The 26,934-nt window shown below is 39.9% G+C and overlaps 1 protein-coding gene across 4 annotated transcripts in view; it reads left to right on the top strand.

The window, feature by feature from the left end:
* Nucleotides 1-26,934, top strand: part of LOC128737158 (F-actin-uncapping protein LRRC16A) — a 162,101-nt gene that overhangs the window by 12,698 nt on the left and 122,469 nt on the right. For all 4 annotated transcript variants that reach the window (XM_053831732.1, XM_053831731.1, XM_053831730.1 and 1 more), the window contains exons 2-7: nucleotides 7,357-7,454; nucleotides 7,513-7,563; nucleotides 7,645-7,773; nucleotides 7,840-7,923; nucleotides 7,977-8,365; nucleotides 8,425-8,522. In XM_053831732.1, coding sequence (XP_053687707.1) covers nucleotides 7,357-7,454; nucleotides 7,513-7,563; nucleotides 7,645-7,773; nucleotides 7,840-7,923; nucleotides 7,977-8,365; nucleotides 8,425-8,522 — 849 coding nt within the window. The remainder of the gene's footprint in view (nucleotides 1-7,356; nucleotides 7,455-7,512; nucleotides 7,564-7,644; nucleotides 7,774-7,839; nucleotides 7,924-7,976; nucleotides 8,366-8,424; nucleotides 8,523-26,934) is intronic.

Here is a 26,934-nt window from a genome sequence, read left to right as displayed (position 1 = left end):
ACAACCATTAGGGCTGTATACCTTGCAGTTTTTATCTTAATTTTATGTAATTAATGAAAATATTGCCGGGTGCGCGGCCACTGGAACTCCGCAGCGACTGGTGCTTTCACGGTACATTAAAATCAAAAACAACATTTAGGCTTATACAAATTTGAAAAAAAGTTTATGTCACCCCTCCCTTCAAAAATTTTCGAAATTTGAAGGAGCAAAAAAATAAAGTGCAATATGTAATGTTGCATTCTTTAATGGTAAGCAGATTTTTACAATTCAACGAGTTTACATTTCTAAATTACCCAATTCGTGCAAAGTTGAAGTAATATCCTACACCATCTAAGCTTTCTGATTCATGCTACAGGTCACAGGCGACTATTGTGCTTAACCTTTAAGCACTTCATCCGAAGTGCAGCACCGGACTGAACAAATGCTATTAGTCAAACAATGACAATCGTTGCTGATAGTGATGCGTTTGCATCCTTAATATATCAAAGATAAACACGTTATTGTTGAGAACCATCATCAGTTGAGGATTTATATTTATATTTATATGACTAAAAGGTTGACCAAGAAACAAGTGGTTTCAAACGTGAATGGTGTCAGAGATTTTTTAAAGAAATGTCGGCAGCAAAGCACATGCGTTCCATGTAAAAAAGTTGTAGGGACCTAAATTGCCATTTTAACGAGAAGATTAGATTCCGATACTATTTTGTGGCTACTGAACTAGTAAGTGACACAGATTTGGATTATTCTAAAATTCAAGGTAACTAACCGAGTGACATGCAAGTAAAAAGCAAAATTCAAATGAAGGTCAAGTTACACGTTTATGCCTCTCTAAAGAGATCCTGTAGCACTCCACTATTTTCAAGTTGATTCATCTCTGCCAGAATACTAACTTTATGTGCTTGAATGAAAAAATTTTGAAAGTTGTTTTGATTTGAACTAAAATTTAAGTACTGTACAACTATTTTGTATTAAACTTTTATTAATCTGGAAAAATAAACACTGGTTTCTTCTCCTTTGTCTAGTTATTGAAGGTTTGATTATTATTTTTTCTTGCCCCCCCCCCCCCCCCCCCCCTTGAATAATATTTCGAGACCAGGACATAAACTTTTTTCCAAATTTGTATAAGCCTTATTAAAAACGCGACACATGCTACTGAGTGGCTCATTACTACCATAATTAGTACGTGAGACGGGAAGGTAAAAAAGACATGGCATTGAAGATTTCTACGGCGAATGTTTATGTTTAGGAGTTGTAGAATATCGGAACAATCAACAAACGACGTTAAGATGTCGGAGATAAAGGTAGCTTTGGTAACTTCGCGCCGAAGTGCCAACGTATCAAGCCCGATCAGATTGCATCGATTTTGGTAACTTGGGAGGTTTAATGGATCATTCCAAGGTAGGAGTAGTAAAGCGAAACGCACAAATTTGCGTTGAATTGCCTCAATCCGTTGAATACTGTTCTGATAGTACGGTGCCAACACATTCGAGGCATATTCTAATACAGAGCGCACTAAGGAACAGTACAGAGTTTTCAAACATGGAATGCTAGTAAACTGCTTTGTGGCCCTGAATAAGAAGCCAAGATTTCTCGAGACTTTAGAACAGATGAACGCTATGTGATCCTTGAATGTCAGTTTGGAGTCCAGCAAAATTCCTTAGCCTTTTACAACTGTTTCCCGCTTTAGAACAACGTTAGATATTTTATAATCAAATGTTACAATTGATTTCTTACGTGTAAAGGGGATGCAGGAGCATTTGGAAGTATTTAATAGCATCCTGTTGGTATTACACCAGTCAGCAAGACTAGGGTAGCACGGGGCAAGATGCCCACCTTAACCCTTTAAGCCCGAGCCCTCACAATTGTGTAGGTGAGACATGACTATTTCGTATTTCGAAATTGCTTGGATAAAAAATTATTGGTAATAAGTATTTCTAGTTGATGTAATTAAAAATTTACGCGAAATAACTTTTACAACTTACTTATGCGCATTGTTTTTCATACCTACACAATTGTGTAGGTTCGGCCTTATTGCATACCTACTTTAACCTTTACGTTCCCGCCGGGACTTCAAAAATTAGTGTACTTGCCGTTACACTTTTGGCTCTATCTTTACTATTTTTTGATCGATTTTTATACAACTTGTCTTCAAAGAACCACCTTAGATTGACCTTCAATGAAAAAATATATTAGCAAATTTTGGATCCATTTTCCCAGAGATTCCATATCGCAGTGGGATTATTTTTTCACGTCATAAGTAATAGATGAAATAAAACGAAATTTGCTGCTGCCATCTCATTTTGAGTCAGTAAGAATGAATACAATATACTGTTAGAGCATTCGTTCATGCTCCACACTACGGAACTTCCGTTTAGAGTACTACCAGAACCTAAAACTGGTCATATATAAATTGTAAAATAATAAAGAAGTGTGGCAAATGATGTATTCAACTACGGGATTTTCTAAGACAAATTCTTGGATCAACATTTGAATGATTTTAAACCAATCTGGACGTTCCGGTATATCTGTTGTATTAAGGTTAGTAAAAACTTAACTTGCAAAAAGTTGCGCGTATTTCCATAGTTACGTATAGCGACCGTTCTGCTGCTTCAGAAGCTGAAGTCTATGAGCCTCGAAGCGATAATCTCGCTCTAAACTAAACGGGGTCAACCCTATTCAATTCTGTGGACTTCTTTACATAAAATAATTAGGTTTTTCATGTTTTATTTTTTCAAAGCCTGGCTTGATATAGTCCAAAAAGGGTAAAAAATATTAAAAATAGGGGAAAATGAGCAAAATGGGGCACTTCCCGATGACAAACAGGAAAGCGGTGGGCACCATGCGATTCTCCGGAAAATTTTACATAAGATCACCTACATTTCATAAGCCTGCAGGCTATATCTTAATTGCATCCGTTTTTTCGGTTCGTTTATGCCCATAGTGCAATGGTATAAGATAAGGCCGAACCCACACAAAGGCACCAAAGATATATATTTTTGGATAGAACTAAATGTAAACTCAACTATCTGAATAATTTTAGGTGAAATTAAAGCAAAATTGTAATTGTGTGGTACATACATATTGTACCGGGATGTTGAATCTAAACATACTGTCGATAATTGTAAGCGGTAGGCACCATATAATTGTCCTAGAGCTACCGAAACATCAGCATTCAGTCTAGATTTGAACCCTTTTGAACATCTTTTTAGATAATCTCATTTCTAAATGAGAAATCATTCGATTTCTTATTACAATGACTTAAACCGAGCTCTTGTAAAAAAATTGTCAGCAATTTACAGAGGGATATTTGAAAAATTGTTAATTTTATCCCAAACAGATAACAGGTCATCAAGAATGTAAATGGTCCTACAAGGTAGTAGTTGAGCGAGAAAAGACATTGGTTTCAACTAATAGTTAACTGTCCGAATACTTTTTTGGCTGCATTTTTAAGGAATTCAAACTGTATGTACCCTATCTTCAAAACGGAAAGCTTTTCCCCGAATTTTTGTTGTGCATATAAATATGCTTTAGTTAAACATTGTTTTAAAAAATATGTGTTACCATTCTTTGCAAAAATACTGTGCAAAATTTCTAAAAGAAAATTTTATGCGCTGCTGTCCGAATACTTTTTTGGTTGACTGTAGATGCGATTGCAGAAATTGGCAGTCAGACATATTATTAATTACGGAAAAGAGTTTGAAATCGTCGGCATACGATAATTTCATGCATTTAAGAGTAGGATGGATATGATTGAGGCACATCAGAAAAATATATGCGCCTAGATGGCTGCCATTTATGTTGTTTAAAAGATTGGATCGAGAAACTAAAATACTCCGAAAAAAAACGATAGGGTCCCAAATTTATGCATGCACAAATATCTGTATTTATGGCAGCTCTGCCTATACCACAGGTTTTGGCGCCATTTTGATTCAAGACAAATTTTTAAAAAGGGCGTATTTATTTTCATGTGTATTAAGGGCATCTTCTACGGTGGTCTATATTTAGATCAAAGGTATACCAAATTTGGACCAGCGAAATTGAAAATAGAACTGGCGAAATGGTTCAATTCAGATCAATCCGCAGCGGTGATGTAAATATTTCCTGTAGCAAATCGACAAAAGGGTGCATGATGTAAATGAACCAAAGTGTTCCGTAAGTAAATATAGTTGTTAATTTTATGAATTTATTCCACGTACGTATATATCTTATCTTATCTTATCTTATCTTACACTAACGCAGCCAATACTTGAAGGCATCCTGGAAAATGCCGATTGCTTAAATCGGTCATTTTTCTTGTCAACGGCCAGGCCAACTGCGCAGCATGTACCGCAGAGAGAATTCCAAAGAATTAAGTGGAATTAAAAATGATACTTAATTCCATTCAACTCATTGAAATCAAGGGGAAGGAAGAAAGCGTGGACCTCCCGTACCAAACGCTTCCCTTGAAGATATTGATTAATTTACAGATTACAAATTGTAGTCGTTGGGAGTATCTTTGCTAATAAAGGTTAAGTGATACTCCGGACCCTCGGGGATGAACTTATGGCATTAACCATAGTCTGGCTGCAATAGGCCAAGGTTATAGCGCCTTTTTTTCGCTCTCTGAAAATTGAAAAGTTCCGTCTACCTGGCATCATTTTAATTACTTAATAAAAGAATAAAATTTAGAAATAATAAAATATATGAATGCAGGAAAATCAAATAGATAAACGAGTGAAGTTATGAAACGACCTCACCGGCATTTGTTTCTTCGTCCATTCCATTAAATCCCGCCACTGAACAGCATTTTCGATTAAACTTGAAACAGTTTAAGGTCCTATTCGAAAGGTTTTGGGTGCCTCCGGGGCAGAACTTCATAAACCGCAAAAGTCACTACCGTATGCACAAGCGTAAATTCGGACCGCTTCCAATAACAGTTACCTCCATTAATTCCGACTGCATCCAAACATGTAACTTGTTTGTCACTATCTTCAAGGCACATGCTAATTCTATATCTGCTGCCGCTGGCCGAAAAACTAATCTGTTTGATTATTTTAACAACTAATCTGCTTGATTATTTCCAACTTCCCAATTCGTACGGAACCGATAATTCGTTTTATTAAATTTTGTTTTACAAACTGTAAGAAAAATTTTGACAGCGCAAAATTTTGCTGCCGTCCACACGCGCTGTTTACTCTTATTCCACGTACGTATATAAATTATAAAATTCCTGTAGCCGAGTAAATTGCATAAGAATGATAACAGAATAGTGATTATAGAGAAACTTTATGTTAAACGTACATTTAGTAATTTTAATTTAGGAACATTAATTTAAATCCGTGAACCTAATGCACTTTCTGCTTCTCGCTAGGTAGTTTTATGCTTCCTAAAACTATATTAAATGCTGTAAGCTGGCTTGATTTTTTATTATTCTCACCTTCTATCCTCGCTCAAGCTACTTTTAGTAAATATAAGTGCACTTTCCATAATTATTTAACTAGCTTTAAGTTTAAACTTTTGAATACATTTTAAGTAAATTTAAGAACAGAAATTTCTTAGTAGTAAGTTTTACAGCACTTTTTCGTTTCTATAGTTTCTTTGTTCTGGTTTGTTTACAGTCGAGCTGCCCTTTATTTACCCGTCACTTTCGAAACGATCCCTCGCATGGTCATGGGTGTAGTTACGTTGCTGGATCAATGTGTTGGACGATGGTTGATCGATACGTACATCTCGACAGGGCACACTCAACACAAAGGCTGGTTCGATTTCGCCTTTTCCATTGTTTATGCCAGATATGATAAAAGCAAGTCCATGCGATCGTTTCAAAAAAAAAAAATTAATTTATGAAAGTCATAAGTTACGTGTATAGAATGCGTATATCTTGTACATTAAATTTATAAAACAACCTATGAACTTTATACGCGTTTATATTTATTACATAAGAGCCTAATGAAATCAAAATTATGTGAGTTCATAAGTCGTAACTTATGAAATTCTCAAGTATTTTTGCCTCGGTGACTCCAGTTGCTCTACTTTTTCTATACAATATTTAAGCTGAAATTAGTCGTCATCGATTCTGCCAATTTCAAAAGCAGTTTTTTCGTTTGAAACAAAAATTCTGTTCAAGAAAATATATTCGCTGTGTTCAGATTGGCAAGAAAAATGCAGTATTTATATTTTTATAAACAGTATCCCGCTTTTGGACCCAAAAACGGCTTCCGAGACTGAGCTCTTCGACGAAAAGTTAAGGCGACATAAACGACTAAAAATTTAACTTGAAACTTTATGAAACTTTACTACTATTAAAAACTATTACTTTACTATTAAAAATGTTCACGATTCCAGAGCAATCAAACCACTGTGCACCGGCTTTTTCAACTAACACGACGCTTTTGGAACTAATGTTTAGTAATTAAGGCTTTACTAAAAACTAGGAACGTAACTTTAAGCAAAAAAAAATCATTTATTAAACAGGTGCCCATCTTGCCCCGTGGCCCGTGGGGGTGCTCGTCTTGCCCCAGTATGCTTCAGGCGGGTGACAAAAACAACTATTTTCTTATTACATTTTTTTCAATTTAGTTTCAAATATATCAAATCAGAATTGGATAGGAAAGTTAGACGGACAATAGAACAACTGTTTAGCAATGGTTAGCTGAAGAAAAATCGTGCTTTTTATAACCAAAACTGAAGCTGAGCTTAGGGTGCTCATCTTGTCCCGGGTCCCCCTAAATGAAGAATCGGCATAATTTAAAGATATGGTTGGTTTGTGTTTTCTACCGTTTCTACCGCCTGATTCAATTCGTCGAGTATCGATAATTACGATTTGGTTATTGAATTAATTTTAGAAAAATATGGGTTGTTTTGAGCCATATCTTTTCATGATTAAAAAAACATAATTGGAGTAACACGCATGTTAAATTATAGCTAACAATATCATGTACGTTATACCAGGCGGTATATAAAAACAAACTTCTACGCGAAAATTGTTTACATACATCTTTGATAAAACAAGTTGAGATCCAAAATTAGAAATAAACAGTATATAAACCTCGATACATACCTTGCTTCGTCATACATATACACATCTTATCAGCAAATTACAACTGATAACATTACTAGTGTAATTTTTTTTCATACGGATATTTTCACTGCATATTGCCAATGAATAAGCTGTATCTAATTTCATTCGATGAAATATCAAATTATGTATCCAAATAAAAGTAATCAAACTGAATTCAGTCTCGAGGTTGTCGAAAATTATTTATCTAAAGTGCTGACAATGGTGCATTTAGGAAATAATAAAAATATTACCGGTACTCAACTACTTTTTGTGATTACAACTTGTCAATTTCTACTGCTTTTTGTATTCTTTTATAGAAAGCGTGAGGGCTCTGCTGGGACGACACACCAAAATTCTGGTCAAGTATATGGTAAAATTGGAAACGAAAAGTGATAAAACTGAGAATAGAGTATTGGTACGTTTGTAACACACTTTTTGCAAGACTAGATCATATACCATTTTTAACTTTTCAGGTGTTTACTCCTGTTCGTATTTATTTGCTGACAGCGAAAGTACCTACACGGGTAAGAAAGTTTACAATGAGTCATTAATAGGATGTAAAATGTTTTATGAAAGATGTTTATATTTTCTAATCTTGCTTACAGATTGATGGAAATTTTCATTACCTCGATATACAATCAATCGACAGTAGAAAGCCAACACATTTTTCAATAACAACTAATGACAAGACTTACTCTTTTTCTACAATTGGGGATGCTGGCAATTTCAGTTCTGTATGTTACAAATATATATACGGTTATTTTTTTAATATTATAGATAATTTTCATCGAACATTTCAGAATGCGGACGTCATTCTCACAGATTTATCATCAGCCATCAAACAAATATTTCCCACAGTGCCATTGAAATACATTATTAGAAAGGTAAGTAAACATTTTGTGAACATAAAGAAAATAAATTATTCCATTTTGATTAGATCGATGTAAACCCTATCGAACGTGCGTCAATATTTTCCGATGAGTTTCATCCGTCTGATCCACGGAATGTAGGACCATGCGGCGGCTTCAGTATGCAATATGCATGTATGTGTGATTTCCATGCAGTGCAATATAGAGAAGAAGTTTCTTGGGATATTGACACAATCTATCTGTCGCACGACAATCGTATACTTAATTTACGAGATTTTGATCATCTTGAACAAAAAGACTTGATGGCTATTATTTCGGCATTGGAGTATAATACATTTTTTCGTGGGCTTAAGATTAGTAATACACGTTTGACGACCGAAACATTAGAACGGATTCTACATGTATTGAAACGGTCTATGTGGCTGGAAGAGCTGCATCTTGAAGGACTTGGATTAAGGTAAGTTTTTGCATTTGATTTAACAAGATTAAATGTAATAATTCCTTAATAATTTGCAGATCTGATTTTGTTCACAAACTTGCAGTGGCTGTGATATCCAATTCAAATCCAGCACTTCGATCAATCGATCTTAGTCATAACTTAATAGAAGATAAAGGTAAGCGCTGACGATTTTCAATACCGTGAGGTTCTCTAATTTTGTGCACCTGGCATTAAATCAGCAATCTCCCAACACAACATGCACATTTCAGTCAACAATGTTTGAAAACTTGAAAAAGTATTTTTTCTAACCCAGCTTTAGGCCTAGTACGGAGTATTAGCGTACCTCACGGTAACTAATATCTGAACATAATTCTGTATCAGAACTTAATTCTTGTTGATTTCCCATGTTTCCAATTTCCTCTTTTACTTTTCACATTCAAATGTAAATTTCAGTGTTGCTGTTAACTTATTGCCCCTTTTATGACTATATAGACTACTGTGATAATCATTTAATGCAACCTACCGCATTTTGCACTGTTAATCTGATACTAGAGCGGCTTTTAGTTTAATCAACTTACAAGTTTGACATCTTTTTCCTTCTTACCCTTCTTTTTCACTTCAATTCAATCAATCTTGAGCGAAATCGTGTGCGAGATTCGACTGTGATGTTGGCAAATGTTGCAATAAAATGACTATTCTTTAATTAAGTTTTTTGGGTTTTAATCTTGACTATAGAATAGGGTATAGGATTATTGCATTATTCTACAGGCTGTTAAGTTCGAATAGACCTTGTTCGCCTCTGAACGATCTTCTGTATGGTAGCGGCAGCAAAAGCAAAAGCAAAGGTCTCGGGTTATTTTCGGCTGGAGGTTGGTGTGGTCATGAAGCAGGACGATGTGGTTGGTTGGTTGGTGGTTGGTTTCGGTCATGAAGCAGGACGATCATGCCCTCGCGAACATTTGGCATCTCTCGTTGGTTCTTCTTTCGGGGTTACAGGGTGTTCAGATAATCTCTGCTCCAAGCACTCCAAAAATGTTCACGAAGGAGTTGAAGATGTTGCCAGCGCGCCAAACGGGAAACCTTGACGTCTTCTAAGGAGGGCTCAGCTGGAGCGGTGAGTGGTCGTCCGATGAGGTAGTCAGCCGGGGTGATAACTCGTAGATCCGCCGGGTCATTCGAGATGGCGAATAAAGGGCGGGAATTCAAGACGGCCTCGATTTGAGCCATGCCAGTTGAAAGCTCCTCAAATGTCAGCTTCACGTTGCCGACGACACGCTTCAGATGTGTTTTGCAGGATTTTACGGCCGCCTCCCAGAGGCCGCCGAACTCCGGTGCGTCTGGCGGAATGAAGTGCCACTCGATTTCACGGCTGCGACAAAAGGATTCGATGGCGTTCACAGCCTGCTGATTCTGGAACTGTTGATATAGGCTGTTCAATTCATGTTTCGCACCAGTTGGTGGCGTTGTCCGAGTGCAATTCATGAATCATTCCACGGCGAGCAATTAATCTTCTTAGGGATGCCAGGAAAGCATCGGTGCTCAAATCGGAGACGACTTCCAAGTGCACAGCCTTAGTTGCTATGCAGACGAAGACTGCTACGTACGCCTTGGTCAGCGTTGGACGACGTGACCCTTGTTTAATCCAGAAGGGGCCGGCGTAATCCACACCGGTTATGGCGAATGGGGGCGATGGCATCACTCTCGACGCTGGCAAGTTTCCCATTAGTTGATTGGGTGTCGTAGGATTGGTTCGGAAGCATTTAACGCATCGACGGGTGATGAAACGGATGATGGATCGACCTTTCGGGAGCCAGTACCTTTGGCGAAGAGCATTCAGCAAACCTGTTTGCCCAACGTGAAGAAGTTCGACGTGTATCTGCTGGATGAAACGATGAATCGCCGGATCCTTATCCGGTAAGATAATTTGATGGCGACTTTCAAATGGTAGTTGCGATCGGTCAAGTCGGCCACCAACACGGAGCAAACCATTGGACGAAGATTTCCTAACCTCTTACAGGGTTCGTTGTCGAGGACTCGTTTGATTTCGTCAGCAAAGTGTGCATGTTGTATGACGTGGATGATGGATTCTGTTGCACGGCGAAGTTCATGGACGGTCAGATGGGGTCTCAGTTCTCGGTCGGTTGGATTCTGCTTACGGCAATTATTAGCAAACCGACGAATGTACCCAACAATTCGATGTAGCTTGCAGAAATTGCTGTAATTGGAGAAGAATAAAGGCATATCCATTCTTACATCGGAGATGGCGACGGCAGCTTTCAGTTCCGGTAGCGCTTCCTCAGGTATCTCGTCCGGAACAACCACTTCGTAGCACACCATTTCAAGGTAACTCGGACCATGCCACCAGAGAGTGTTGGTAGCTAAATCTTCTGGAAGCTGTCCGTGGGAGATGACATCGGCTGGATTCTGATGGGATCGTACATGTTCCCAGCGGAACTTGTCTGTGTGCTGCTGGATCACAGCGACTCGATTTCGGACGAATAGCTGCAACTGGTTGAGGGGTTTCTTTAGCCAGGCTACGACAATCGTACTGTCGCTCCACAGCACAACTTCCTGAACCGGCATATCCAGGGCTGGCAGTACCTTCGCCAGTAAACGGGTCAACAGGAGGGCGGCACACAATTCTTTCCGTGGAATGGTGAGCTCACTCAAAGGCGCCAGTTTGGATTTACTGGTGAGAAGACGAAGCTTTGCCGAACCATCAGCAAAAGGGGACTGTAGGTAGATGCATGCTCCGTATGCCGTTGTGGAGGCATCCGAAAAACCATGCAACTCGTAGGCGACTGCATTGTCCAAAATAACACCCCGAGGGATCTCGATGTCGTGCAGATGCATTAGGGAAAGTTGAAGATTTTGCCACTGCTTGGCAATATTTTCATCCACCGGATCGTCCCAGTTGATTTTAAGCTGCCACAGCTTCTGCGCGAGGAGTTTCGCCAAGACGATCACCGGCGAAACCAGTCCAAGGGGGTCGAAGAATTTGGCGATCTCGGAGTACACCGTACGTTTCGTTGGTGGTTGTTTCACAGGTGGATTCGGATGATAGCGATCTTCAGCGTATCGGCGGTTGGGCTCCAACGCAAGCCTAACACCTTTATGGTTTCGTTCACTCCTTGCTCCCCCGGAGTCATCGTCTCACGTTCATCTATAGGAATGTTCTCCATCAGCTGCTGGGAGTTAGAACACCATTTTCGAATAGGAAAACCTCCTCGACTTAGGAGTTCCTTTAACTGCTGTTTAGCCACGATAGCATCTTCCACCGAGTCAGCTCCTGACAGTACGTCGTCCATGTAGGTCTCCTCCTTCACTATACGAGCGGCGATGGGAAAGTTCTCGCCATCTTCTTTGACGAGCTGTACCAAGCACCTGGTTGCTTGATAGGGGGCCGATGCGGTACTGTAGGTGACAGTGCACAACTCCAAGACACGCAAAGGCAACGACGGCTGCTCTCGCCAGAAAATGCGCAAGAATCGACGATTCGATGGGGCTTCGACTACTTGACGGTACATTTTACAGATATCTCCGGTAAATGCTACCTTGAATTTACGGAATCGTAGCATGATGTGATGTAGATCGTTTTGCACTACTGGACCGACGTGGAGTACCTCGTTCAGCGAAAGATGCGACGGCAAAGATTTGGCACTTGCGTCGAACACGACACGGCATTTCGTGCTCGAGCTGGAAGGTCGAAGTACGGCATGGTGAGGAAGGTAGTAGCTCTGCTGGTTGGGCGGGTCTTCAGATTCCATGATTTCCCGGCAGTGACCGAGAGCCTCGTACTCCCGAATGAAATCCACATACTGAATTCGAAGTTCTAGATTGCGGACGAGTCGTTTCTCCAACATCAGAAAACGCTTTAGGGCCAGAGCACGACAGTTGTCCAGGAGGGGAAGACCACTATTGAACGGGAGCTGAACCATGAATCTTCCAGATTCATCACGCTGGTAGGTAGACAGGAAGTGGGCTTCGCATGCTATCTCTTCGGTTGACAGGTTGGGGACGTCTGGTACTTCCTCGATTTGCCAAAACTGTTGCATGTTCCGCTCGATGTCTGCAACCGATGCGTGGACGTACATGGGAGAAACGTTGGATGCATGTGGTGGTTCGATGATGACGCCAGCTATTATCCACCCAAGCTGTGTGTCACGTAGCTGTGGTAATCCATCTGCTAGGCTGAGGTGACCTGGCTTCAGCAAGTCGAAGAATAATTCCCCACCAATCAGCAAGTCCACTTTGTCGGGAATGTGGAACTTGGGATCGGCAAGGACCAGTCCTTCTGGGATCATCCAATGGGCGATGTCGATCTTGGAAGTTGGAATTGTCCCAGTCACTCTTGGAGTTACCAGACACTCCAGGCTGGCGTGGAACGTTGATACACGGGATCGAAACTTGATGGTCACCTTATCACGAGCGTGGGTTCGTAGGGCGTTAATGCCAACAATCGGGATGTTGGCTGGCTTCTTTGGGATGCCAAGACGGTTGGCCATCTCTTCCGTGATAAAGTTGACCTGGGAGCCGCTATCCAACAGCACACGGCATGGATGTGCTTGATTTCTCCTGTCGTAGACCTGAACCACCGCAGTCAACAGCAGTACAGTCTTGGTGGATTGGGCGAAGTTTGCGAAACACGTTGTTGAAACCGGTTGGTTCACTGGTGCTGGCATCTGCGATGATGTTGCAGCTGGTATCGGTGGCGGGATCGCCATCGTCTCGGTGGGAAGTGATACGTTGGGCTTCGTATCTCGGCTGGATTCTTCATTTTCATGGAGCAACGTGTGATGTCGGCGTTGACACTTGTGGCATGTCTTATCGGAAGGGCAATCTTTGGAGCGATGGCCTTTGCGCAGGCAGTTGAAACAGACTCGAGCTGTTCGGATCTTCTCGTTCTTCTGGGCTGGGGTTAGGCTGGATAGGGCCGAACACTGGACGTTTCGATGGTGACCGCCACAAATTTCACAAGAGACTGGTGGTTGGGATGGGCCGGTCGATGCAGCATGGCTTCTTTGTGGTGGATGGGGCTTTGGATTCGACGGGGCTGGCTGGCCTGCTGCTTCACAATTCTCCAGAACTTGGCATCTGGATTTCAGGAAGTCTATGGTCTGCTGGTAATTCGGTAACTCACCCTTCTTCTGCGTTGCTTCCCAAGCCTGGCGTGCACTCTTGTCGAGAGCTGACACGATCAAGAAAACGAAGAAATGCTCTGCCGTTCCATTGATCTCCTGCTGGAGGTAGCGCAGGCTTTCGATGTGGTTGACTGCTTCATCAACAAGGGCACGAAGTTCTTTATTGGCGGTGGAAGACATCTTTTGAAGTAGGACTACTTCTTTGATTTCTATATTGGGGTGCACTTTAGAAAAACGAAAAGGGAACATGTAACGAAAAGTGGTTATGGTTTGCACGCCTATAACTCAGTCATCCGTCAACAGATTCTAGAGATATTGGTATCAATCGATTGGAAATTTTTCAAAAAATCCATAACAATACAATAGATTCCATGTTTCCCAAACAGACGTTTAATAATTGAGAAAATATTAGACTATATTCATTATTTCATTAATTTCATGTTTTTGCCTTCCCACGCCAATGCTTCCCTAGCACAGATGACAGAAATATATACGAGATGAGCTATGGGTTTTGATTGTATTTAATTTACGCTCTATAGCAGCGGTTCCCAAATGGGGGTTCGCGAACCCCCAGGGGTACGCCAAAACTTTAGTTCGCTTCAGAATAGTATAGGGAAATGCGTCAGGGGGTACGCGAACGGAAGAAAGGTTGGGAACCGCTGCTCTATAGAATCCGCCCGAAAATTGTTGAGCTTCAGTGGGTGTTGCTTGCTCGGAATAAGGCATCGAAGACATTCAAATTCACCAAGCAAGACGCCAACAATCCGAAGAAGCCACCGACTCGCCCGCCAGCGAACGATATGGTTTTTGCTGCTATCAATACCCAGTAAAATCAATGGATCCTCGCCGAAGCCGTTAGAAGTAAATCGCCGCTAGCCACAATTGTGACGTTCCAAGGTTGGACACATTCGTGAAAAAGGTTTTGAAATTAGCTGTCGAAAAGCTGGTCCAATGTTGCTATTCATCGATAAAAGTACTGATTCGGTTCGAAACACACTCAAAAGTGATTCCATAACGTCAAATTCTCTGGCAATGCTTTTCTAGCTGAGCATTATTTAATGAGAGTGAGAGAAAAACGAATTATCACTCACTCTTTTTCATTCATGATTTGATCGCTAGTGATCCCAATCAAACACGAATAGCTTACATTTTGACTCATCGCGATGAGTAGCGATGATTTATCAATTTTTGAAAACAGGCAAAAGCGCTATCAGATATTGAATTACACCGTCAAAAAACTTGTACCTAACACTTATGTTGACTTTTCAGTTTGACTATTAGCACCTGAGATACTTGGAATATACATTTTTGCGACATAATACATAAATGCACTTCAAAACATCAACGTTCTTCTACACCCAGAAGACTTTTAATCTCATTAAATTATTTTAACATGTTATTCATAATTTTTCAACATTCACGTTAAATCCAGCATAAATCTTTTTTCCGTGACAATGACAAGCACCAGCAACGTTTGCAATTGTTTAGAAGATACTAGCGATTTTTCAGACATGTTGGCAGGATTAAATTTTGAACAGTGACCGACGATATTTTTATTATCAGCCTTCATCGTTAGTCACACAAGAAGATGTATTATTTTTCATAGCTTCGAACCTTCGAGGCACCAATTAATAATAATAATAGTGCACCAGGTTTGCATTTCATTGAAACTAAATCTTGAAACCATTCTATTTGTCCGAGTGCCGCTTGAAGTTACTGGTTGTGTATGGCGTCGCAAGTATATGTGGACGTTTGACAAGTTCATAATTATATGTGATACGAATAACGTTTTATATTTGAACGAGCAATATTTTTTCTTTGTAATTTGCCAAAAAATATGCTTGTTTACGTTTCATCGCAAAGTACATTCTTGGTTGGATGACAGCGACTAACGATGATTAGCGATGAGTGTGAGACAGAGATACCGAGCGAGTATTTGCCAGCGTAATCAATTCATACTTTGCTCACCAGTTTTTGCGTCGGCGATTCATCGCGAGCAATCAGGATACGATAGAGTTGCCAGTTGATGAAATTCAAATCGCTGACGAGCAGATGATGAGCTTTCATCGTGATGAAAATTAGCAACATTGAGCTGGTCCAAACAAAAAGAACAGGCGCTTCCGATTTGTTCAAGGTTGATAAAACGGACGAAAACAATATCTTTGCTAGCTGCTGCAAAGGCGGCTCCGATTAAAGCTGTACTACTGGAGTAAATATGCGGGTGCCCCCGAACAAAAATCTACTAAGCCAATGAAAACCGTAGCAAAGGCACCAAAAGCCCCAGTCAAAGGAAGTCGTTTCAGCGGAGAAGGTGCCCGAAAAAAACTGTTGCCTAGATGTAAATTTCCTTGATTTGCATTACTAATATCTGGTAGAAAACAATCAGTTCTTTTAAGAACTACTGAATAAAAAGTATACGAAGCAGTTAAATTGATTTTTCTCACATTTTAAAGTGATGTTAGCAGTTTAGTATGAGCGTTCGAAGCATGAGCCCGTCAGAAATTACATGTTTAAACTGTATTAAGACAAACACAACTGTGAGCAGGGATGCCACATATAATTCTGTGTTTTTTTTTGAAAAAATCTGACAATCTGTACGACGAGGAAAAATATCTGTGCAAAAATCTGTCCAATGCAAAACAATGAGAGTGAAAGAGATAGAGAGTCATTTTGCTGACTATTTCCGTCTCTTTCACTCTCATGTAAAAGCTCAAAAATCTGTTTAATCTGCGTAATTTGGCGAAAATCTGTATTCTGTGCATACAGATTCTGTACAGGCGATTTCTTTCAAATATCTGTTAAACACAGAATAATCTGTGCATGTGGCAACCCTGACTGTGAGTGCACGTCTGCCATGCTCGTTGCCGTGCCATCCCTGTGTTCAAACAATGTACGGAGTACGGTTTCGTTGTACCGCCTTTCTTTCGTGTCTATGATTCTCTGCCCTACGTTGATCCGCCTTTGTTACAACTTGCTGCCATTTGCTTTGGTATATAATCAGAAGTAAGTCGGCGAACGGCATCATTTTTGCATTGGCATTGGTATGGTGCAGAAGCAGAACAGACAGCAGAGAGTTGCGATTTCCCTCACTGGACTCGGCAAACTGGTAAAACGCAGCGCAGCGGCAGCAGCAGTAGCGGATCATTGTTTGGTGTAGAGTGCGCTGAACGTGTTGGTACCGGAGCATCGATCTATTATCAGCTATATTAGAATATTTGGTTGCGGGAGCGGAAGAGCTTGAATCAATGGAAAATGCTCTGTCCGGTAACCATTGTCGCCATTGCCCTGGGAGGTGCTGTTTCAAACATTCAAGCCATTCTGCTGGCCGGATTTTCAACCACATAATTTACCACAACACGTCCTTTTTAGGACGAACGAATTTGTTTATGAAGAGATGAAAATTTTCTGCATACTAAATTTCTTTACTTAAATTTCCAAATGTCGCTGATTCTTTAAATCACGAAGAATTTCTTCTGATTTGATCTATAGAACGATAAATATGTGGTGACTCACCATGCGGTCTTCTAACTCATGACGTTGCTTTAATCTTATTTTTGCCTTCCCACGCCAATGCTTCCCTAACACGGGTGACAGAAATATATATAGGAGAAGAGCTGTGGATTAAATTCCCTTTGAATCAAGGTTTGATTGTATTTAATTTACGCTCTATAGAATCCGCTCGAAAATCGTTGAGCTTCAGCTGTTGCTACTTCCCCGGAATAAGGCAACGAAGACATCCAAATTCACTAAGCGAGACGCCAATAAACCGAAGAGTCAACGGATCTTCGTTGCAAGCCGTCTAGAAGTATATCGCCGCCAGCTACAATTGTGACGTTTCAAAGGCTTTGAAGTTAGTTTTCAACAAGAGAAAGCTGGTCCAAACAAAGAACTGGCGCTTCCGGTTCGTTCGCCTACCAAACTTGCTAGCGAGAAGCAAGATTACTAAGTCAATAAAGACCATAGCAACGGCTTCGAAAACTCCAAAGCCAAAAGAAGTTCTAACGGAGAATGCGGTCCGAAAAAAGCTGCTGCCAAGCAGTAAATTTCTTCGATTTGTTTTATTAACAGCTGGTAGAAAACAATCAGTTCTTTTAAGAACTACTGAATAAGTATAGAAGCAGTTGAATTGATTTTGCGAACGGCATCATTTTCGCGTTGTTTGGGTTACAAATAATAATGAGAGTTACGACTTTATCTTCCGGATCCGGACAGGGGATCCGGACGCGGCAAAGGTGGTAAAACTCGGCAGCAGCCGATTATTGTTTGGTGTGGAATGGAAATTACGCCGACCGTGTTGGATTCGAAACATCGATCGATTATTGTCAATTGCAAGGAAAATTGTCCAATCAATAAGTGCGCAATCGCTCATAAAAGTACTATTTTAGCTTAAATCGTTTCGGTCTCTTCGGCGCACTTATTGCTTGGAAGATAACGAAAAAGTGCGCCGAAGATCGAAACGATTTAATGCAAAATAGCACTTTATGAGCGATATCGCACTTTGGATGGTACAATTTTACTTGCAATTGACAATAAGCTGCTATAATAGAATATTCTATATACTAGAAAACCCAAAGTTTGGTCGCGGAAGCAAAGGGTTTAAACTGGTGGGAATAGTGATGTCCGAAATTTTCAATTATTCGATTACCGATTAATCGGTGAGCCTTGTCTGCACTAATCGATTAATGCAACTATTCGTGCTAGACAGCTTTCTGACAGCTCAAGCACCCACACTAGCGAACACGAAATACGCGTGTATATACATGATGTTTACCTCATTTTGGGGAATAGCTGATGCTGGAGGAACAAACCGAAAAATAGCGATTACTAGTTGTGTTTCTCCGTTTGCCACACTGCAGAGCACATATTTCGGTCAAATTTTTCATCCTGTTCCAAATTCAAGCACATATTTTGAAAATTTGCTGGTATTTAAGCCAGCGGAAGACGAAACTCATTCTGTACCTTGGTGACAAAGGAATGCATCTCTTTTGTTTACTGTTGTTTGCCTCATTTTCAAGCACCAATACACACATAACTGGAAAGGTCTAGTGGTCTTCGATTAGAAATATTCGCATATTTCTTTGCATAATTCGATTAATCGAACGATTATGAACGATTACCGAGCATTATTCGGGGATTATACGTACTGATTGAACTATTCGATTAATTCAACTACTCGTGCTGGCATTATTCGATTAAAAATTATTCGAATATTCCTTGTGTTATTCAATTAGTTGAATAAATCGAACGATTAACGGACATCACTAAGCCCATCTGAAGGACGAAAGTTGACAATGGACACTACGAGTCAGAAATTTGAGAATTAGAGATTAATGAACGGACCTTTTCAGGTCCACCATATAAATTAGCTGAAGAGTTGAAATTATGAATTTCTCACATGTAAGAACACAATTCTTTAATGCGCAACTTGAGCATCTATATATGAAATTCATACAAAAATCACCGGCTTTAGCATTGGGAGACGAATTGCGCTACATTCGTAGTCCTACTTCAAGCCTGCGCCCGTGCCACTAGGCATGGACCCTTATACTTTTTTTAATGTTAGCAGTCCTCGGAAATGGCTCTCCACTATGGCTCGTTTGTTGTCGTAGCGGTCCATTAAGACGTTCCAGGCCTGTTGGTAGTTCCCTTCACTCAGGATTTTGGGATCTAGTACACCTGCGGCATTTCCGATAAGCGCTTCGTCCAGATGATACAGTTTTATGGCGTCTTTATCACCGGAATTGGCCATCAGATCGGTAAAAATGGCCTTAAATTTCGGCCATTCAGTATAGCTTCCACTGAATGTTGGAATTGGCATCTTGAGGGCCTGTTGCTGGATAATCACTTGTTGAGATGACGGGTTAGGTGCAGATGTTGGTACTGCACGGTTCTTTGCTTCCAGCAGCAGCTCTTCCACGGCGTTGCTCACATTGTTGTAGATATCTTCGAAGGCATCATATTCATTTTCTTCATGGACCAGGTCTGCATCCGATACTAACGATAGCACCTTGCTATGGAATCCACTGTACTCCGTGTATACAGCAGAAAGCGTTTTGGATAGCACATTTAATTGTGCTAAACCAATTGTTGCACTGGTGATGAGCGTTCGTTGAATACGCACTAATTTCTGCTTTACTTGAGAGCGCTGGCGGCAGACCACATGGTATTCCTTTTCGGTAACAGGATCCATAGCAACAGCAACAGCACCAGCTTCTTCAAATCCGTGAAATGATGCTGAGTCCTCTTTTTCACCGTTTTCCGAACGCGACGGCGAATGCATTACGGGCATCGCTTAATCAAAAATATTTTTGACGAATTACGAATTACGACGGTTCGAACACGTCCAGCAGGAACGAACACGTTCAAAAAGTTCACTTTTCAATAATGGTGGAAGGTTTCGAACGCGAGTGCAAACGAACACAATTCGGTATGAACAAACACGTTCAAACAAGTTCACTTCAATAACGGTAGCGGTGTGGCACGTTTTGAACGCGAACACGATCGAACACGTTCAAACAAACTCTTGCGTGCACGCCGCAGCGGTAGCAATTCGGTTCGGTAACAAGTTGTTAGCACAGAGCCGAATGCTGCTTTTTCCACCAGGTTAAATCCTTTCCGGCACGCCTAGGTGCGGCGTCGGGATGGCTTCTAATCCGGTTCGGGTTGGACCAAGAAGATGTTCGTCTCTGAACGATTTTCTGGCAGTGGACTGTATGGTAGCGGCAGCGAAAGCAAAAGCAAAGGTCTCGGTGAGAAAATTAACTCTTCATATTATAGCGCTTATAAGGGCTGGGGGTTGACTTTGCTCGCTCTCCTTTCAGTGAAAAAATCCAGTGGGGAAGTGGACGGTGGACTAAACAAACACCGGCTGCTATGCTAACAAAACTTTATTCTACTCTTCTTCGACTTATTGCTACTGCTGCGAAGTGAACGGCTGGATGGTTGAAAATGGAATGGGGTGATTTTCTCTGGGTGGGCTGCTTTTATAGCTGCGGGATGATGACAGTGTGTGTTGCGCGATGCTAACAGTGTATGCTGCTGGGTGCGGGTTATTTTCGGCTGGAGACGGAACAGACCTAAAAAAAATTAAAAATGAAAACACAAGATATTCTTTTTTAAGTCAATTTTTATTGAGCAGTGTTTATTGAGAACCTTTACGACATATTTGGTGGAAGCACCCCCCCCCCCCCTTTTGTGCTTTATGACGAACTTGAGATGTTTCTCAAAACAGTGACTCGCGGTACGCACCTGGTCCATGGGCATATCGTCGCATATCTTGGAATGAGCTTCTTAAATTGCTCCATAGTGCTCATTTTATGTTCGCTTTGCTTGTTGGCCAGTATGTACGACCATACATAAAAGTCCAAGGGATTAGGATCCGGGGAGCTGGAAGGCCACAAAGTCTTATCGAAAAAATCAGTCAAATTCTCTCGACACCACGCTTGGATGATATTCGCCGTGTGGGTATATGTATGAATTCTTTGATTTTAAATCACCGCAAAGTCACTATCTTCTATATATGTATGAATGTCTTTCAAAAGAAGTGAACCATTATAACATTATTAATTTACTAGCTGAGCCCGAATCTTACGATCCCGTTCAGAATTCAGAAAACTGCGGATATATTCCATTGGCCAGTGTTTGCGAAAATGTTTAATCTTTGTATTAGTTCTTTGAGTTCAGTTCTTTGAATTGCTCATATATAGCTCTTATATCATAGTATATCTCTAAGATGTACATAAAAGATAGCCGGAAACTGAAACAAATGGGTTTTATGGTCGTATTGGATTTTATTTAACTGAAACAGAAGTCAAGCAGTTGAGTCGAGCAGTCAAATCGAGCAGTCTAGTCGAGTAGTTAAATCAAGCTGTTCAGTCAAGCAGTCCAGCCGAGCAGTGGAGTCGAGCAGCGAGTTGGGCAGTTGAACCGAGCAGCCGAGGCGAGCAGTTTAATCGAGCAGTCCAGTCGAGCAGTTTAATCGAGCAGTTAAGTCGAATAGCCCAGACGAGCAGTTGAATCGAGTAGTCTAGTTGAGCAGTTGAATCGAGCAATTGGGTTGAGCAGTTGAGTCGAGCAGCCGATTCGAATAGTCCAATCGAGTAGTTGAGTCAAGCAGTTCATTCGAGCAGTCGAATCGAGCAGTGGAATCAAGCAGTTGAATCGAGCAGTTGAGTCGAGCGTCGAATCGAACAGTTGAATCGAGCAGTTGAGTCGAGCAGCTAAGTCGAGCAGTTGAGTCGAACATCGAATCGAACAGTTGAATCGAGCAGTTGAGTCGAGCATCGAATCGAACAGTCCTGTCGAGCAGTTAAATCGTGCAGTTAAGTCGAGCAGTCGGGTCGAGTAGTAAGTCAAGCAAATGTGTCAAGCAGTCGAATCGAGTAGTCCACTCGAGCAGTTAAATCGATCTGTCCAATCAAGCAGTTGAATCGGACAGTCGAATCGAACAGTTCAGTCGAGCAGTTCACTTAAGCAGTCCAGACGAGCAATTCAATCGAGCAGTCTAATCGACCAGTCCAGTCGAGCGGTCTAGTCAACCAGTTGAGCAATCGAGCAGTCCAGCAGTCGACCAGTGAGGTGACTGAGAATACAGCCCATTGCTACGAAAGCATGACGTCCTGTCAGGAACCTGTTTTTAGTTACCGATAAGTTTCTTATGACGTCCTATCAGAGACCTGGTTTTCGGTACAGACGAGCCTCTTATATAAATAGATTGTTAATTTACTTCTTATTAGAATCCTTATAAAATTATGATTTTGCCTTAAATTGTGGAATTGTTGACGCATGAAAAACCAAAGGAATAAAGAAGACAACAATTATTAGGGAAATGTCGTCATGGTTGCGCCACCTTTTGGCATTCGCCCATAACTTCCGTTTCAAAAGAAATTTCGGAAATTTAAATACTTCGTTGCAAAGGTCAGGGCATCATCCTATGGTGATCCAAATCCTCGTTTTGGTCCAAATTTTTAAACTAAACAGAAAAACGTTTCCGCACCGGTGTCGTAAGTCTAATTTTATATCAGAGCGAAGTTGTAAATTTTTTACAACTCGTATATCTTTTGGTCTATTTCTGACTGGATTTGGAACAGCGCGAAGGTTGTTTTAAATCTTACAGGTACGGGGGAGTGGCATATGACACGAAAAAAAACAATGAATGTGGTGTAGTTTATAAAGCCAACGCCATTTCTTCAGTAGACTGATTGTGAAATACATTAATCAATTTATCTAAATTAAAATTGCTTTGATTTTATCGGTTGGAGTTGCATTTCTCATATCTGGCAACGAAAAGACGAAATCGAACCATCCTTTGGTTTATTTACATCATGCACCCCTTTTGTCGATTCGCAACAGGAAATATTTGCATCGCCGCTGTGGATTGATCTGAATTGAACCATTGCGTCAGTTATATTTTCAATTTCGTTGGTCCAAATTTGGTATAACTCTGATCTAAATATAGACCACCGTAGAAGATGCCCTAAGAATAAGTTATATTTCTGCAGTTACGTAAAGACAAATAATGTTGTAACAGTCGGGTTATATTATACAGTATATACACCTATCCCAGGTAATCAATAAGCATTTTCAATGCAATTTAAATGCAAGCCAATAAGCATTTAGGTTGCCCTAAATGCTATTTTGGCAAAATATGCGGCTAGTTTACTGCTAGCACTCTTATAGTGTTGACAATGCTTATTTGCAGCTAGTTACCGACAAGAAGAATTTAAATAGAATTGTGGATTCCAATTTACAACAGCTATGCAGTCAAAAGGCTGATAAAACGCCAGGGATGCTAATAAACGATTGATTTACTGCTTATACTAATGCTTATTGGTTACCTGGGATGTATTCGAACAAAAACAAAGTGATATATTTTTGTAAATAAAGGCTTTATTTCGAATTTTAGTTTTAAAAATTGTTTACCCATAGATACAGAACGCAACAAACAATCATTACTCTGTTGAATAGCCTGTTGCCTGGATAACATGCTTCAAATGCGTTTGCAGTGTGGGCTGCAGCTCCATCCTGTTGAAAGCAGTAGTATTCTTCATCATACATGCCCCGAACGTATGGCATCGAATTTTGTTCTAATACCATTTCTAGATAGTATTTTGCAGCAACTTTCACACCCTTCTCGATAAATTCAAGAGGAAGTTTCCCTTTCTTTGAAATGCCTCCCCATACCATGACCGCTGATAAATTTTGGTATCGTGGTACATTCCGTTTGTGTTTTGGAACGTCCATGATCCACCGACCACAACGGATCGTTTTGAGCATGATGCGGGGTTTGATGAACAAATAACTTCGGATGGAGCAGTAGTTTGCATGTTTCCTACCGTTTTAGTTTTAATGCTTCCGTTAATCAATGAATTTTACGTTTTACCTTTGTTATACTATAACAAAGGTTTAGAAATTGGTCGAAAAACATGAAAATGATGCAAGGCCCGGAGGGTGTGTGTGTGTGTGTGTGTGTGTGTGTGTGTGTGTGTGTGTGTGTGTGTGTGTGTGTGTGTGTGTGTGTGTGTGTGTGTGTGTGTGTGTGTGTGTGTGTGTGTGTGTGTGTGTGTGTGTGTGTGTGTGTGTGTGTGTGTGTGTGTGTGTGTGTGTGTGTGTGTGTGTGTGTGTGTGTGTGTGTGTGTGTGTGTGTGTGTGTGTGTGTGTGTGTGTGTGTGTGTGTGTGTGTGTGTGTGTGTGTGTGTGTGTGTGTGTGTGTGTGTGTGTGTGTGTGTGTGTGTGTGTGTGTGTGTGTGTGTGTGTGTGTGTGTGTGTGTGTGTGTGTGTGTGTGTGTGTTTTAGTCGCCTGTTTCTCGAAGATGGCCGAACCAATCAATACACTGTTACTCTCGTTTGAAAGGTGTCACTTCCTAGTAGATCACTATTGAATTTTTTTCGATCTGACGTTCCGTTTAAAAGTTATAAGCAAAAATGTGAAAACTACAAAACTCGATTATCTCTAGAACCGCTTGACCAATTTCAATAATCAAATGAAAGGTCTTTTCACTACTACATCTTGCGCAAGGTGTCGATAGAAAAGTATAAGTAGTTCAAAAGTTATGCTTAAAAATATGTTTTGATTAGGTCTCAATTAGTCGAACGTTTCTCAGAGATGACTAAACCGATTAAGGGGGGACCCTTCTCTGGAAGACCGAAAAATAATAGATTTTCGTAAATTTTTTTCAGATACTAGAATTATAGTTAAGAGGTGGGGTATTTTGGTTATTGATTAAGGTATATTTGAAGATATATTTTGTATTTTTTGGATACCAGAATAGTAATTATTATGCCGATGGCAAGTAGGCGCGTGAATGCCCTCTAGAAAATAGTTCCTTGCTGGCGGTACGTGCCGGGAACCAACGGAGTATCGTAGAACGGATTTCAAGGATGATTTTGAAGCTTTAGGTCAATACCGTGGACCCCCGTTCGTTTGACCGTTTTTAATCTGAACACTTTTTAATTTGCACCCCGTTGGTTTGCACGACGTGCAAATTAAAAATGGTTCAAATGTCATTCTCAACATGACATCATTTGCTTTGCAGACAATGCGCATAAACGCGATTTGTTTGTACTGATCTAGCGTGTTTAATCTGTTTCACATTGCCTTTTCCAAACGATTATGATAGAAATCCGATCGGAGAATGAAATATTCGCTGCTTCCAACTTCCAACTGAATCAAACCATCAAAACAATAACAAAGAGTAGGGCGACCAGTTCACACAAGTTCCAGCATGTTTAGGGTTGCCAGTTGTTCAAATTAAAAACTAACCCCGTTAGTTTGCATGAGGAATCGTTCAAACGAACGGGGGTCCACTGTACCTAAATTGTTACGTAGCGGTTTTTGAAAATTCGAAAAAATACCAAAATGGCGGCAATTTTTCCAAAAAAAAGTGTTTTTTTTATCAAAAATCGCCAATTAGGCGCTCATAAAAAATTGAAAAATTGAGATATCAAAAAACGTGTACGTAACAATTTAGATAATTTATTTTTACATGTTAAAAAAAATTTCAGTCAAATCGGTCCACTAGATTCTGAGATACACGTACCGCCAGCTAAAGAAACATGGTTTCGGGGAAAACGCGTAGGGTCCCCCCTTAATGCGCTATTAGTCGCATTTGGTAGGTAATATAGCCGGATGGATCACTATTCATTTGTTTTTTGATTGGATGTTTAATTTGAAAGTTATGAGCAACCGTGTACAACATAATAAAATTTACAATTATTTGTAACGATTTCAACCAGATAATTAATCAGATTTCAATTATTTTATTATCAAAGGCCTTATGGCTCTGAATATATCTGCTAAGTTTGATCAGTATTGGCCTTACGGGTCAAAAGTTACTTAATAAAACATTGATAAAATTATTTAAGAAAACTAAGAAGAGTACTAAGAAAATTCATAGCAGAATCAAAAACCCGAATTAATCCACCTAGCGGTGTGACCTAGCCTTTCTACTGCCGCAATAATTATTTTTTAATTTCCTAGGAACATCTATAATTAACTTGACTAGATTTTAAAATATCCGTTCCAGCCGTTCCTTATTATTCAAAATTCTTATATCTGAAAAAAAGGTAATATCTGAATTTGAAAAAATAACTGAGTAGAGCATTAGATATGAAAAACGAAAAAGTGAAATTGGACTTTTTCTTAGTTGGCGCTCTTTCAGTTAATTATTTTTGCATGAAAATCGAAACTAGAGCTTCTTTTGAATAAACTTTAATGAAAAAATAGTCATTAGTTTGATCGTATCGTTTATACGATATTGTCCTGTTTTAGGAAACGATGAGATCAAAGAAACAAAAGCAGCGCCATAAACATGCTTGAGGATGGCCATATGATCGACATAATTTTCGGCGCTTGTTATTTTTCCTGATATGAGTGGACCCATATTAATTTATGTATTAAAACAAGATACATGACATATGATATTATCTTTTAAAGTGTCACTAGCGAAAACAAATTGTACAAAATATTAGTATTTCTTCCTCTTTTTCATATAAAATTTCTAAGCTCTAGCATCTATTGATTATAAAAGCATCTATTGTTGCTCAAAATTTGTTTGAATTTGGTATAAATTTATTTGGGAAAATCAACTCATTAGTATTTTAAATACTGTACACCACTATACCTATATGATTAAATCAAATACTTTTCTTCGCTTTTTACTTTGCTCGTCCGATTGCGAGTAACAGCAAGTAAAGAAAATGACAATTGAAATGTTTCTCAATCTTCTTGTATTTCTATGCAAATTTTAAAATTGCAAATCGCATATACATACATACACACATACACGCATACATGCATACATACATACATACATACATACATACATACATACATACACACATACACGCATACATGCATACATACATACATACATACATACATACATACATACATACATACATACATACATACATACATACATACATACATACATACATACATACATA

This window comes from Sabethes cyaneus, chromosome 2 (assembly GCF_943734655.1).
Source record: "Sabethes cyaneus chromosome 2, idSabCyanKW18_F2, whole genome shotgun sequence".
Lineage (NCBI taxonomy): Eukaryota > Metazoa > Arthropoda > Insecta > Diptera > Culicidae > Sabethes > Sabethes cyaneus.
This window is presented reverse-complemented; position numbering and strand designations above follow the sequence as displayed.